Source organism: Schistocerca gregaria, chromosome 2 (assembly GCF_023897955.1).
Source record: "Schistocerca gregaria isolate iqSchGreg1 chromosome 2, iqSchGreg1.2, whole genome shotgun sequence".
NCBI lineage: Eukaryota > Metazoa > Arthropoda > Insecta > Orthoptera > Acrididae > Schistocerca > Schistocerca gregaria.
The window spans coordinates 848,881,919-848,896,330 of NC_064921.1; the positions used below are offsets into that span (position 1 = coordinate 848,881,919).

The 14,412-nt window shown below is 36.1% G+C and overlaps 1 protein-coding gene across 2 annotated transcripts in view; it reads right to left on the reverse strand.

The window, feature by feature from the left end:
* Positions 1-6,835: 6,835 nt before the first annotated feature.
* Positions 6,836-14,412, reverse strand: part of LOC126335211 (thioredoxin domain-containing protein 11) — a 150,258-nt gene continuing 142,681 nt past the window's right edge. For both annotated transcript variants that reach the window (XM_049998226.1, XM_049998225.1), the window contains 2 exons: positions 9,062-9,255; positions 6,836-7,900 (listed from right to left, as the gene is read on the reverse strand). In XM_049998226.1, the coding sequence (XP_049854183.1) occupies positions 7,507-7,900; positions 9,062-9,255 (588 nt within the window). In that variant the 3' untranslated portion in view covers positions 6,836-7,506. The remainder of the gene's footprint in view (positions 7,901-9,061; positions 9,256-14,412) is intronic.

The window sequence follows — 14,412 nt, forward strand, 5'->3', positions numbered from 1 at the left end:
TATTAATTAATTTTTAAAATTCAATTGACCACAAACAGGTATTTCAGTCAAGGTTAACTGAGGCATTTAAGTTTATCCATTCTGAGAAGAAACTCAAACAAAATTGAAATTTAAAAAGTCTAGACTTACATACATAAGAAAATCTGCTTTTTGCACTTCTACTTTACTGTAATACTGATCGTATGCTGTTAGCTGAATATTTCCTAAATACTGACATATTTGCTTAAAATAAGCTAAAGACATCACATGGAATGTTTACACCAAGTTATCTCTACCAGCGGGTTACATTTGTACGGCATATAATAGTTATTGATAATTAAATAAGAAGGTATTTATGTTAATATTACAGAAACATGTAAATGTGAGTTTGCCTGATAATAAATATTCAGTTCTGTTTCTGGATGCAGCACAACCTTCTGTTAAAAGGAGTATAAAACATACTTTCCTTAATTTAATGTCAGGTATAAACGTCTGGATTCATATGAAGGGCTCTGTCATACCGTTACTCTACATAAATAGACCAATATTCAGATATTACAATTTAAAATACCTTCATAACTCATTTTACTGTGTAAACTTTTATCGTTTATGTTTTAAAGGCTTACATACCTAATAACTGAGTTTGGTTACTGATGACAATCTCTTGACTTCAGCTGCAACTCAATAAATTAATATAGTTTCATAAATGTTCTGTAATAAGCACTCTAAAAACACAGACTATCTTGCAAAATTACGTCATATGTTTTTTGAACACAATGCTTAGCAACTGATACAAAGTTTTTGAATGCCCTATTGTAAACCAACAGCTGCACTGTAGTATGTATTTACTTATGATCAGTTTGCCTCTGTGGCTGAGTGGTCAGTGCAGCTGACTGCCATACAGGGGTCCAATTTCAGTTTCAGGCCTGATTGGACATTTTATCTGCTTAGAGACTGGGTGTGGTTTGTCATTATCATCATCATTTCATCATGATCAACGAACAATTTATCGAAGTGGCATCAAGTCCAGGCGGCCAAAAAACCCCAGGTGTGGTCTCCTGGTCAATAATGACATACAATCGTTCATTTTTATACATAAACATCTTCGTAGATTAGACTAATTTTTAACACAAACACACAACAGAGGATGTTAATTAGTCAACAACAACAACAACAACAACAACAACATTATGTATGGGAGATTCACAGCCATTATGTAACTAATATTGTGTTATGCTGTTGGTTTGACGATTTGAAAATGACTGGTGAAGCTATTCTGGGTTCACTGTGGGTATCACCTTCAAATCTTTGTACTCATGAGACCTACGTATGCATTAGGTCATTCCATGTCTCATTTCTACAACTTTCCTAGATACTCAGAACAAAGTTCAGCCGTTATATCACCTGAAGGTGGGATTGGTTCCTCCTGCACAATTGGTCTCCATGTAGTAGTGTTCCCAGCGGACAGGGCTGCTTGCTTCCTTTGCTCTTTCTGTTGCCAATCAAGATCAGTTCGAGAAATGGTGATTTCCCTGTCTGGTGGACTCTAAATGACTTAAAATATTTAGTAACATATATAATACTAAAACTGTACTGTATCGATACTAGCTCATGAGCAGTTTCATGGCATCTACAAAACACTGGTACTCATGTACTGTTTTATATATGTGGTATTGCGGATTAACTGTGCCTGAAACATTTTCACAGATAAGTAAATTCATACAACAATGCAGTTGTTGATATGTATAAAAATTTATTCCAGAAATGTTACATGAATATTTTTCTATCAAGAAGACCACGTGAAATGAAATTTGTTCATATTGATTACTGCAAGTCTGTTTGTAAATGGACACAACTAAAGTATATGAATGCATCAGAATCAGTACACCATTAAAGTAATAGAACAATCATATAGAAGCACGCCAAACATGAAACCTCAGACTGTTGTTCATTTCATGTCTGCTCAGAAGCAATTTACATATGAAATGTTTTTCTAATTGGACAAAAGAATGTCACATGTAGTTAACTCCTAATAGTTGCATGTCCCTCCACACACACACACACACACACACACACACACACACACACACACACACACTGTAAAAGTGTTATACCCCAAGTCTACCATAAATGTAGCTTACAGTCGTAAGAAAAGAAAATATTTCCATCCACTTGACAGCTGAGCTGAAGTAAGGAGCAATTAAACTTATAACAACATTTGAAAATTCTTTTCTGGAACTCTGATTCAGTGAACGAGCACAAACACAATTTAATACTCTCAATAAACTTAATTCAGTTGCATAAATATTACCTACAAAATTAAAAACCATTAAATATGTCTGTGTGCGAATAGATTAATCATAACAGGCATGAGACCAACTCTTTGGTATGCCTCTTATTTCACTTGCACTTCACAAGACACACACTTAAGATCTTCAAGTTTTTCAGCCATGCTGTGTAGATAAATTTCCACAAGCTTTCACTTGGGAACTATTTGGCCAATGTCTCTTGGTAACTGAGTGCTGTGTGATTAGCAGATTCATTGTCATACAACTGTGGTGTAGATTGTGCCGCCAGTAGTGTCCATACCAAATAAGACAATTTTGATGTACCACATCTGTTTTACCTATTTCAGCCTCACTATAGCTAGACCCAAAGCTGTATTCTGGTGTCATCTAAATGGAACAGTTTTCTGAGATTTTCATTTTAATCACTTCTATTATCACACTGTTCCAAAATCTGTTTGTCCTGTTATGCAGAGTTGTTGGCTGAGTATAATTGAGTGTCCATGTTCTAAAAGATGTCACACAACATTTTGTTTCTCATGTTATGTCTGACACAAATTTACAGAATGCACTGTCTGCCCAACATACAAGTAACTTTTATACATCAGGTGTTCCAAGTGCTTTATCTTCCTCCAGAGGCCTTAGGAGTGGGTGTATTTTTGCCAGGAGATTGAAAACTGATAGAAGCACAATACTTAATAAATCAGATGCCTCTGCAGGATGATTTAGGACTCAGAATATCTGGTGTAGATGAGGTACCCTGCGAAAGTGCTTACTATTTACGTGGGTAAATTGTGCGAACTATGGTACAACGCCAGATGGAACACAACAGGTAACTGCACCTACATTTTATCAGAAATATGCCACTGCAGAACATGCTTTACAAAATGGATATACTGTGGTTGATGATGCTAGTTTGTAGTGCAATATACAAAAGGTGTTCAAAAAGTATTGGGAATTTTGTAATTTCATGGGTTGTATTAATCTCATTCCTGCCTCCTCTTTTTTCACTGTTGGGGTGGTAAACACATCTGAAATGTATCTGTACACTGGTAGCCATACTGGATGTTTAGTATGTCATCAGTTGTCAAAGTTAACGGGAATTTTTAATGCATACTGCAACAAGACCATGCATTCAAACATAAATCTGCTTGTGACTAAACTACCAATGAAGATTTAAAAGCATGGAAGACTGAATGACATGCAAGCTAAAAAAGATTCCAAGACTTACCAAGCGGGAAAGCGCCGGTAGACAGGCACAATAAATAAAACACACAAACACACACACAGAATTTCTAGCTTTCGCAACCGACGGTTGCTTCTTCAGGAAAGAGGGAAGGAGAGGGAAAGACAAAAGGATGTGGGTTTTAAGCGACAGGGTAAGGAGTCATTCCAATCCTGCGAGCGGAAAGACTTACCCTAGGGGGAAAAAGGACAAGTGTACACTCACACACACACACATATCCATCTGCACATACACAGACACATGTGTGGATGGATATGTGTGTGTGTGCATGCGAGTGTACACCTGTCCTTTTTTCCCCCTAGGGTAAGTCTTTCCGCTCCTGGGATTGGAATGACTTCTTACCCTCTCCCTTAAAACCCACATCCTTTCGTCTTTCCCTCTCCTTCCCTCTTTCCTGAAGAAGCAACCGTCGGTTGCGAAAGCTAGAAATTCTGTGTGTGTGTTTGTGTGTTTTATTTATTGTGCCTGTCTACTGGCGCTTTCCCGCTTGGTAAGTCTTGGAATCTTCGTTTTATATCACAAAACACCATCTCCAGCCACTGAGACCAGCCACAGCAACAGGACACAGTGGTCATTTGTTTGCAAGTTCTGCTTGTGCAATTGTGTGTGTTTTCTATTTCGGAAGACCTTTTGGCTCAATGCTTAAAACTATAGCAGTCTTTTCATAGTGCCTGTCTGTGTGTCAATGTCTCCTATACAGTGAGTAGCAATCAGATGCCATCCTGGACTTTACACTGTTTGAATGGAAATTATGAATCACACCTACTGGGTAATATTTCAAAGCCAATGCATTATGCTGTAATTTCATGAAAACTTCTAAAATCTAGTAAAAGAACACTAATGGTACAACAAGGAACTACTGTTGTCATAAATGAAGTAACTTATGTAAGGAATAGCAATTTACAAACTACACTTCAAATTAAATAAAATTAAGTCATCTTTGCTTATAGGTATGGTTTTCAGTTGTAAAGGAAAGACTATAATTAGTTAAATACATGTGAATCAGTCCACAAACACAATGTCTACAATTAGATAATTTATTGTTTGTTCATGAATTTGGGGGGGGGGGGGGGGAGCATTGCAATGATTCCCTAGCCTCCATATTTGCCAGATACGGCCCTGTGTGACTTCTTTCTGTTTAGAAAACTAAAGAGAACCGCAAAGGGCTATTGTTTAACAAGTTCAGATGAGATTAAAAACAAATTGGCGTAAGAGCCACGTGCTCTTTCAAAGAGTTCCAGAAGTGTTTTGGGGATTGGAAGAAATGCTGACATAAGCGTATATCTTCAAATGGGGACTACTTTAATAGATAACATTACTGTAGATGAATAAATAAAATTATTTCCAAAAAATGAAAATTCCCAATGCTTTTTGAAACCACCTCATATATGAAGTGAGTCACAGCAGACAATTACCATATGACAATGGCTGAGAAGAAATCCACTCAAAGTTCACAGAAATTTTTAATGTGAACTGCAACAAAACCATGCATTCAAACATAAATCTGCTTGTGACTAAACTGGAATGAAGAAATAAAAGCATGGAAGACTGAACCACATACAAGTTAAAAAAACAATGGAAATTATGAAATAACAATAATATTATCGAAAGGATAGACTGCTTCTCACTATATAGAGGAGATGTTGAGCCACAGACAGAATTAAAAGACTGATAAACACACACACACACACACACACACACACACACACACACACACACACACACCACAAAACACCGTTTTCATCCACTGAGTCCAGCCACAGCAACAGGACACAGTGGTCACATGTTTGCAAGTTGTGATTGTGTGTATTTTCTATTTTTGAAGAAGACCTTTTCACCAAATGCTTAAATGTATAGCAGTCTTTTCATCGTGACTGTCTGTGAGTCACTGTCTCCTTTATATGGTGAGTAGCAATCGATCTTTTTTCATACTATTATTATTATTTCATCCTGGACTTCCCATTGTTTGAATGGAAATTATGAATCAGATCTACTGTGTAGTATTTCAAAGCCAATGCATTAGGCTGTAATTTTATGGAAAATTCTAAAATCTATTAAAAGAATACTAAGGGCACAACAAGGAACTACTGTTGTCATAAATGAAGTAACTTATGTAAGAAATGGCAGTTTACAAACTACACTACAAATGAAATAAAATTAAGTCATCTTTGTTTATAGGTATGGTTTTCAGTTGTAGAGGAAAGGCTATTATTAGTTAAATACATGTGAATCAGTTCACAAACACAATGTCTACAATTACATAACATATCAAGACTTTTTCACTATGACAATGAGAACTGGAACTTCACTGTGTAACATTAAGATAGGTGAAATTAAATTGTTGAAGGAATAATACACTACTCATATTGTACATTAGTCACCTAGGGCTCAAATTGTTTCCACTAACCAAATTTTAACATCCCATGTAATACCCAACAGAAACTGCAGTTATACCTTAGAGTTCGAGATATGATTCAACAAACCAGACAATGAAATGTCAAATGAATGACCCTGAAATGAGTGAAGCAATGGGCAAAGATATGGCAACCATAATTATTTTCAGAATCTCTTATGTATTCATAAACAGCGTGATCATATAAAATGTGGTGCAGCCTTAACCATTTTGTAGTAACTAACATACTTATGTGACTAGAAGGCCTTTAAAAAGTGGTTCACATAGGAAATGATACTTAAATATTTTAGCGATACCACCAGCAGGAAGGGAGATCACAAGATGACTAGACGGTATAACAGGGATGCAAAGAACCAGCCAATTACTGGAATGACACCTGACAAACTAAAAATTATGTCTTATTAAGAATAAACAGGAGATTGGGTATTTGTTTTGTATCACTAACACATGATGTTGTAACCAGGGGGAAAAAAGTTACACCCTAGCAGTATTTACTAAATAATCTTACAGCAGGAAAAATTAGCAACAGTCTAATTCAGTGGACTGCCAAGGAATGAATGTGTCTTATAAATGGAGTTTCCTGAATTAAACTGAATTTCTCTGAAATATCGTGGTATTATTTTGTAATGAAAAATGCTTTATCGTACTAAAGCAAATGAAAAGAGGCTCATTCACTGTCCACTGGACAGGCAGAACAGCAAATGATGAAGCAAAACTACAAATGAAAAGAACGTATGCTCCCGACATTTTTACTGCCTTCTCACATCACCTTTACTTTTAGGCTAATTCACAGTGTTGTATAGAATCCCAAAGGAAGAATTTATTAATGAACATAATGATTTGTATATCTTGTCTGTCTATTGCTTTGCTTCATTGTTTGATGTTTCACTTGCCAAGATGACTTCTCCAGACTCACATTATAACAATATTTATTGTGATAAATAAGTTAAAATCATTCCATAAATTAATAAACAAAATAACAATAATAACAATAATCACTGAACAATGCATCTATATAGCACTCCAACACTTTAGTCTATCCCTCGTAGTTCATTAGCACTATGAAAAATATTAATGCAGCACCCGTTAGTACCGCTTCATAAAAAAATATCTCCAATAGCAATATAATCCAATGTCCTATCTTAAACACGTTAAGATATTTTGGCCCCTATAGAATTCCAAAAGTTTTGTAAATTCTCTATGCATTCTTCAGAAAAATGTAAAAATATCATCATTTAAACTCACTCACTAATATTTATCACCGTGAAAATAGCAACAGGACGACCACACACAATGAAAGTACAGTTCTTTCACAAGGCAGTAACACTAAAATTGTCCTCCAATGATCACAGTATACATCATTGACATTAAAATTCATTCCATTCTCTTATTGTTAAAATTTTCTCCAGCCATAACTTGTTTTGAGATACATGCGTGCAGAGAAGTAACAAACAACACATCCTAATATTTCAGTCTCTCTATAGTACTGCCAGCAGAAAAGATAGCAATCCACTTAATATGTACTCTGGAATGCCTGTCTTAATAACCCGAGACCATTTCTCTGATGATGGCTAAGCCTTCTGTCAGAGTTTATCCTGAAAAGCAGTAGATTCAGCTATCAAAATGTGCTCATCTGTCACATAATCGGCTGCTCCCAGCTGTAGATGCAGATGTCGCAAATGTTGCAAACGGCGGAGTAAACGGCGGCCACCACGTGTCTCACTGACTCCACCTCCTCGCCTTAGTGTTGCTCTTATTTCAGCTAGGGTGGCTGCAAGAGCTGCTAAATTTTCCCTACGAGTGCGTGCAACACAGTCACGTGCTCCTGCAGGATCTCTTCCCCTTCCCCAGCCTGCACATAGACCAGCAACTGCTACAAGTCGTCGTGGGCCATATTCTGTGTTTGACAGCACAAAAGCTACCATATTAGGCACAGTTACTGGCAGATTGCGCGGGAATACACGACTCTCCGATTTCCTGAAAAACAAGGAGAACAAGTGAAATGAGTTCGGATGATAATTAAAGTGCACAAAGTTATCATGTATAATTGACAATAACTTATCTTCATATATTCTACTGCCATCACTGGCTCAAGGACAATCTTATTCTACTGTTTCACATGACATTAACATACCGAAGATTAAAACCTGATGCATTCTGAACTATAAAAACAAAAGGAACATATTTATTTTCTGCCAATGTGAATAACATACACATGTAAGCAACAGTTGATTAGCTCATAAAAGAAATCATCCTTAATTTTGTTCAGTAGCTTCTCATTTGGCTCCAGTGTAGAGCTGCACAGCATGTAGTGTCATTTTACTAGCACAAACAAAAACAGTACATGACATCTTGGAATTAAAAACACAGGTGTTGCATACGTCTTCAACTAACATTTACGATGAACTTGCTTATAAGCAGTGCCATATTTTGACTACATCAATCAATTACATTACTTTGTTTTTCCATATAATTTGTTGATCATTCACAACTAAATCCAAACTAATTTTCTAGAACAACATTTTTTATTTGTACCCTTTACTGCTTTCAAACTTCCCTGGCAACAATCTGATTAATCTATATTGTTTCACCTTTTTTTCTTTTTTCTTTTCTTGGAGACTGTTACAAGTTATTGTTTGTATATGCTCCAAGTATATAGTGTTTCTTGCATTAGTCCACATTTAATCACTAACTTCAAGCAAGCACTTTGCTAACACCCTTGTTATTTGTGCTACACAATGAATTCAATTTACATGCTAAACAATAACACAGAGTAATACATGCCTACTCCCAGAAGAAGATGTATATGAACTGAATTTGTTCCCACAATCAAGAATATTTGACGATGTTATCTAGCACACATGCTGTCCCATATGTTTCCAGATGAATATGAATTTACAGGAATGTTTGACTGTTTTTGCATATTTGTACCAAAGTAAACAATTAGAAACATAAAATTGTACTGTTAGTTTTCACGGACTCCACACTCAACATAGCAACATTTTTTCCTCTATGCTACTGAAATGAGCAGTCAGTACACAAATTATAACCAAGATAATATTCTACATAATTGGCCATCTATACTCATTTCACGTTTCATTCAATTTCATAAAAATGATGTGTCAAACAAGAAATTACCTGTGTGCAGGAAAAAATAGTACACTTGGATAATGATGAACAGTGAATTGCCAAGGGAGATCATTATTTTCACCATCAATACGAGCAAACTTCAATCTTGGGACACTTCTAAAATAACGAGCAACTGTGAGGAAAACATAGGCCACACTATGGCAAAAGGCGCAGAATGGTGAATGGTACATCAGCACAACATCCTGAAAGGAAAACAGTAACATCATAACATATCAATATTATCTGATTCTATTTCCAAAGTGAATTATCAGACTGCACAAATTCACAAATAATATTACTACCAACATGAAAGAGAAATACACATCCTGTTTCCTGAAATCAAGCAGCAAAAAGTAAAGGCTCTGGGTATACATGTAGCACTAAAATGTAACACTAAGTACCTTATTATATTGTCTGCCTACACAAGCACAATCACAGAATTTGTTAACTAAAATGTGACTGGGGCACCATTTATACATCTACATCATATTCGCAAACCACCTAATGGTGTGTATGAGAGATGAGATAACTGGACACCCCCTCCCCTCTATGCCGTTCACACACGGCACGTGGGAAGATTGTTTGTCAGTAAGCCTCTGTATTTGATCTAATTTTTCAAATTATCTTGTGGTCGTTTCACGAGATGTATGTGAGAGGAAGTAATATGTTGTCAGACTCTTCCTGGAAACCACTCTCTCAAACGCAACACCTCTCTTGTTGTGTCTGCCACTGGAGTTTGATGAGCATCTCTGCTGACCAAACAATCCCATGACAAAACATGCTGCTCTTCATTGGATCTTCTCTTGTCTCTCTGTCCTACCTCATGAAAGTCCCAGACTGATGAACAATACTCAAGAACTGGTCGAACTAGTGACTTGTACGCTGCTTCTTTTGTGGGTGAGCCACTTTTCCTTAAGATTCTTCGGATGAATCTCAATCTGGCAAGTGCTTTCCCTATTCCTCATTTTATGTGATCACTCCACTTAATGTTCATTTGGATACTTACTACTAGATTTTTATTGTGGATACGGTTTCCAGCAATTTGTCTTCAATGGTGTAGCTGTATGGTAATGGATTTCATTCCTTATGTTTGTGCAATATGATAAATAAAGAATTAACTGCACAATCTTGCAATGTGTTCATATATGATCAGGCAGCACAAAATGATGCTAACAGAGCAAAAATATACACTAACAAAGAGATAGAGGGGCTGGCCAGTACTTACCTCAGCTCAGTACAGCCGATAGAAACACAAAAAAAAAACAACCGAAAATTTAAGTTCCTAGCTTTCGGAATAAATGTTCCTTGCTACCTTCCCTGTTTTCCTTTCCCTGTTGTTTCATAACCTGGGTTGTGAGTAACTAAATCCACTTTCCCTTCTTCCCTTTCTTTCCCCTCTCTCCTCCCTGATGAAGGAACATTTATTCCAAAAGCTAGGAACTTAAATTTTCGGTTGTTTTTTTTTTTTGTGTTTCTATCGGCTGTACTGAGCTGAGGTAAGTACTGGCCAGCCCCTCTATTTCTTTGTTAGTAATTGTTTCACATCTTTATATGAGATTTTCCATTAATTAGTCAAAAATATACACTGTTTGCCAGAAACTGAATTTTGAAGCTAGAAGTGAAGAAATGACAAAGTGTTGGATAAGAAGGACAGCTGCAACCAGTTTTGTAAATTGTATTTGGATCCTCAGGTGTTTAACTGTATACAATTGTACCAAACAACATATTAGAATTTTGGGAATGGCCTGTAATGCAAAGTAAAAGTGATAAGCTTTGTGTCCACTAGCAGCAATACATAAAAGTGATCTGTTTAAAAGCCAGAAAAAAAAGCACATTCCCCCAACTTTCTCACCAAAGTATTTAAAATAGATAACTTGATAATGAGTGAAAGTTCATAAATGAAAAAAAACCTGGGGCTCAGACCATCCCATAACCTAAAACAGAATCTGTTAAAAATGTCAAAACTGGGAACATAGTGTTAATAATTTATAAAGATATTCTGCAAAGAACTGGTTTTGAAATGTTGATGGATAAACAAACCTGGGGATTTAAATAGTTCACTTTCTGTTTGTTTCTTATGTTTATATTTATTGCCATTATTTTTAGGGATAGAATAGGCTGGTGTTATACACTGCAATCAACTGTTTACCTTTTTTCTTAGACATATTCCCAAGTGAATTATTTAAATTCCCAAGTGTGTACAGTATATGTTGCAACAGCTGTGCTTAAAAATACATTGACCAAACAGGATGGAGCTTTGAAATATGATTTACAGAACATACTGATAATTCCACTGCTAAGTCAGTTCCGAGCACGCACCTGGAGGAGCCAGGACACACAATATCTGATTTTCCCATTAATCTTCAAATACTTCACTGGGAAGGAAACGGTAATACCCTAATTATTCTAGAACAACTTGAGACTTTTTGTTAACTGAAAGAAACTGCTGAAAATACCCTCAACTCACAGACTAATTTACGTCAGAGGAATTCCATTCCTACCACAGTGAAAAAAATGACCTGTGTAAATATTTTTAAAAATTATTGAACTTATTATTAAACATAAGGGCATCACAATAGGTATAGTATCTGAAAACATTTCAAAATCAACTGCAACAGTAACTTTGACAAAAGCAACTCAGAAACAGAATTACTGTTTCTAATTCTTATAGACTGTTTTTTAAAAATGTAGAACCAGCCCCCAACATTTCAGTTGAGGAACTGGAACCCAGATACGCCCATTTCAACAATGTGCATGCACAGCTTTCTGAGTGGGCCATACTGCATCCTGCGGTTAATTTAGTACTGGCAACATAAACGCTTCCTCCTCAGGCTGTCAACGGTGGAGGTAAAATTTGACATTATTCTAACAGCTATTTCCCCAACAACATCTCAAATGTGATTCTTTGCAGAATATCTTTCCAAATTATTAATTTAATATCCATTACAATCCCACTTTTGATGTGTGTGTGTTTGTTTTAAGGTTTCAGGAAGGCCTTAGCCACTATTTTTTATTCCACCTACATCTACAAGGATACTTTGCAAATCAAACTTGAGCACCCAGTTGATGTTTCATCAAACCACCTCCACAACAATTCTCTATAACTCCGCTCGAACGGTGCGTGGAAAAAACAAACATCTATATCTTTCTAAGCGAACTCTGATTTTCCTTATTTTATTATGATGATCATTTTTCCCTTTGTAGAGCACTGTCAACAAAATATTTTTGCATTTGGAGGAGAATGTTGCTCACTGAAATTTTGCGAGAAGATTCTGCAGCAATGAGAAATGCCTTTGTTTTAATGGTGACCATCCCAAATTACGTCCGTGACACCCTCTCCCCTATTTTGTGATAATACAAAACATGCTGCTCTTCTTTGAACTTTCTTGATGTACTCTGGTAAGGATCCCAGACCACACAGCAGTACTCCAAAAGAGGATGGACAAGTGTACTGTAGCCAGTCTCTTTAGTAGATCTGTTACATTTTCTAAGTATTCTGCCAGTAAAACACAGTCTTTGGTTCACTCCCCCCCACAACAACATTTTTTGTGCGTTCTTTCCAATTTAAATTGTTTGTAATTGTAATTCCTAGGTATTTACTTGAATTTATGGCCTTCAGATTAGTCTGATTTATCGTGTAACTAAAGTTTTAATGGATTCCTTTCAGCACTCATGTGGATGACCACACAGTTTTCATTAGTTAGGATCAACTGCAGACTTTTGCACATCACATCCAGATATCTTTTCTAAATCATTTTGCAATTTGTTTTGATCTTATGATGAATTTACACAACAACAAACAACTGCATCATCTGCAAACAACCTGGTCAGATTGTCTCCTAAATCATTTGTATAGATATGGAATACCAGAGGCCCTATAACACTACTTGGGGAATGCCAGAAATCACTTCTGTTTTACTCAATGACTTTCTGGCAATTACTATTAACTATGACCTCTCTGACAGGAAGTCACAAATCCAGTCATATAACCAAGTAGATATTCTAAAGCACACAATTTCACCACAAGTTGCTCGTGTGGTACAGTGTCAAAGGCCATAAAAATCTAGAAATACGAAATATATTTCAAATCCCTTGCCTATAGCACTTAACACTGTGCATGTAAAGAGCTAGTGTGTTTCACACGAATGATTTTTTCAAAACCAGTGGTGACTTTGTGTCACTAGACTGTTCTCTTCGAGCTAATTCATAGTGTTCCAAAATCCTGCTGCAAATCAACATTTACGATACGAGCCTGTAATTTAGTGGATTACTCCTACTACCTTTCTTGAATATTGATGTGCCCTGTGCAACTTTCCAGTCTTTGCGTATGGGTCTTTACTCGAGCAAGTTGTTGTATATGATTGTTAAGTATGGAGCTATAACATGAGCATACTCTGAAAGGAACCTAATTGGTAAACAGTTTGGACCCAAAGACTTGCTGTTATTAAGTGATTTAAGTTGCTTCACTACTCCAAGGATATCTACTTCTAAGTCTCTCATGTTGGCAGCTGTTCTTGATTCGAATTCTGCAATATTTACTTTATCTTCTTTGGTGAAAGAATTTTAAAAGGATCTGTTTAGTAACTCTGTTCTTGCAGCACTATTGTTGACAGCATTTACATTGCTATCACACAGAGAAGGCACTGACTGTTTTTTTTGCTTCTACTATACAATACACATGACCAGAATCTTTTTGGATTTTCTGCCAGGACAAACTTTTGTTGTGGATACTATTATAGGCATCTCACACTGATTGATATCTGCGCTAAATTTTGAGCTTTTGTAAAAGATCACCAGTCTTGGGGACTTTGCATTTGTTTGAATTTGGCATTTTTTGTTGTTGTTTCTGACCTGTTTTGTGCATCAAGGGGGATCTGCACAGTCATTTGTTAATTTCTTTGACATAAATCTCCCAACTACTGTCGATACCGTTTCTTTGAATTCAACCCACATCTTGTCTACACTTAAATTTTTAATTTGGAAGGAGTGAAGATTGTCTCTTAGGAAGGTGTCAAGTGAATTTTTATCTGATTTTTTTAATAGGTATGTTTTTCATTTATTTTTTGAAAATTTGGGGGTTACAATATTCAATCTCACTATGACAATCCTGTGTTCACTAACCCCTGTATCTGTTACAATGTTTGTTATTAGCCCAGGATTATTTGCTGCTAAAAGGTTAAGTGTGTTTTCACAACCATGAACTAACTGCTCGAAAAATTTTCAGAGAATGTGTTTAGCACAATTTCGGATGATGTTTATGTGTACCTCCAGATTTAAACATGTATTTTCACCAACATATCGAGAGCAAATTAAAGTCACCACCAACAATAATTATATGAGTCCGGTACAAGTTTGAAACT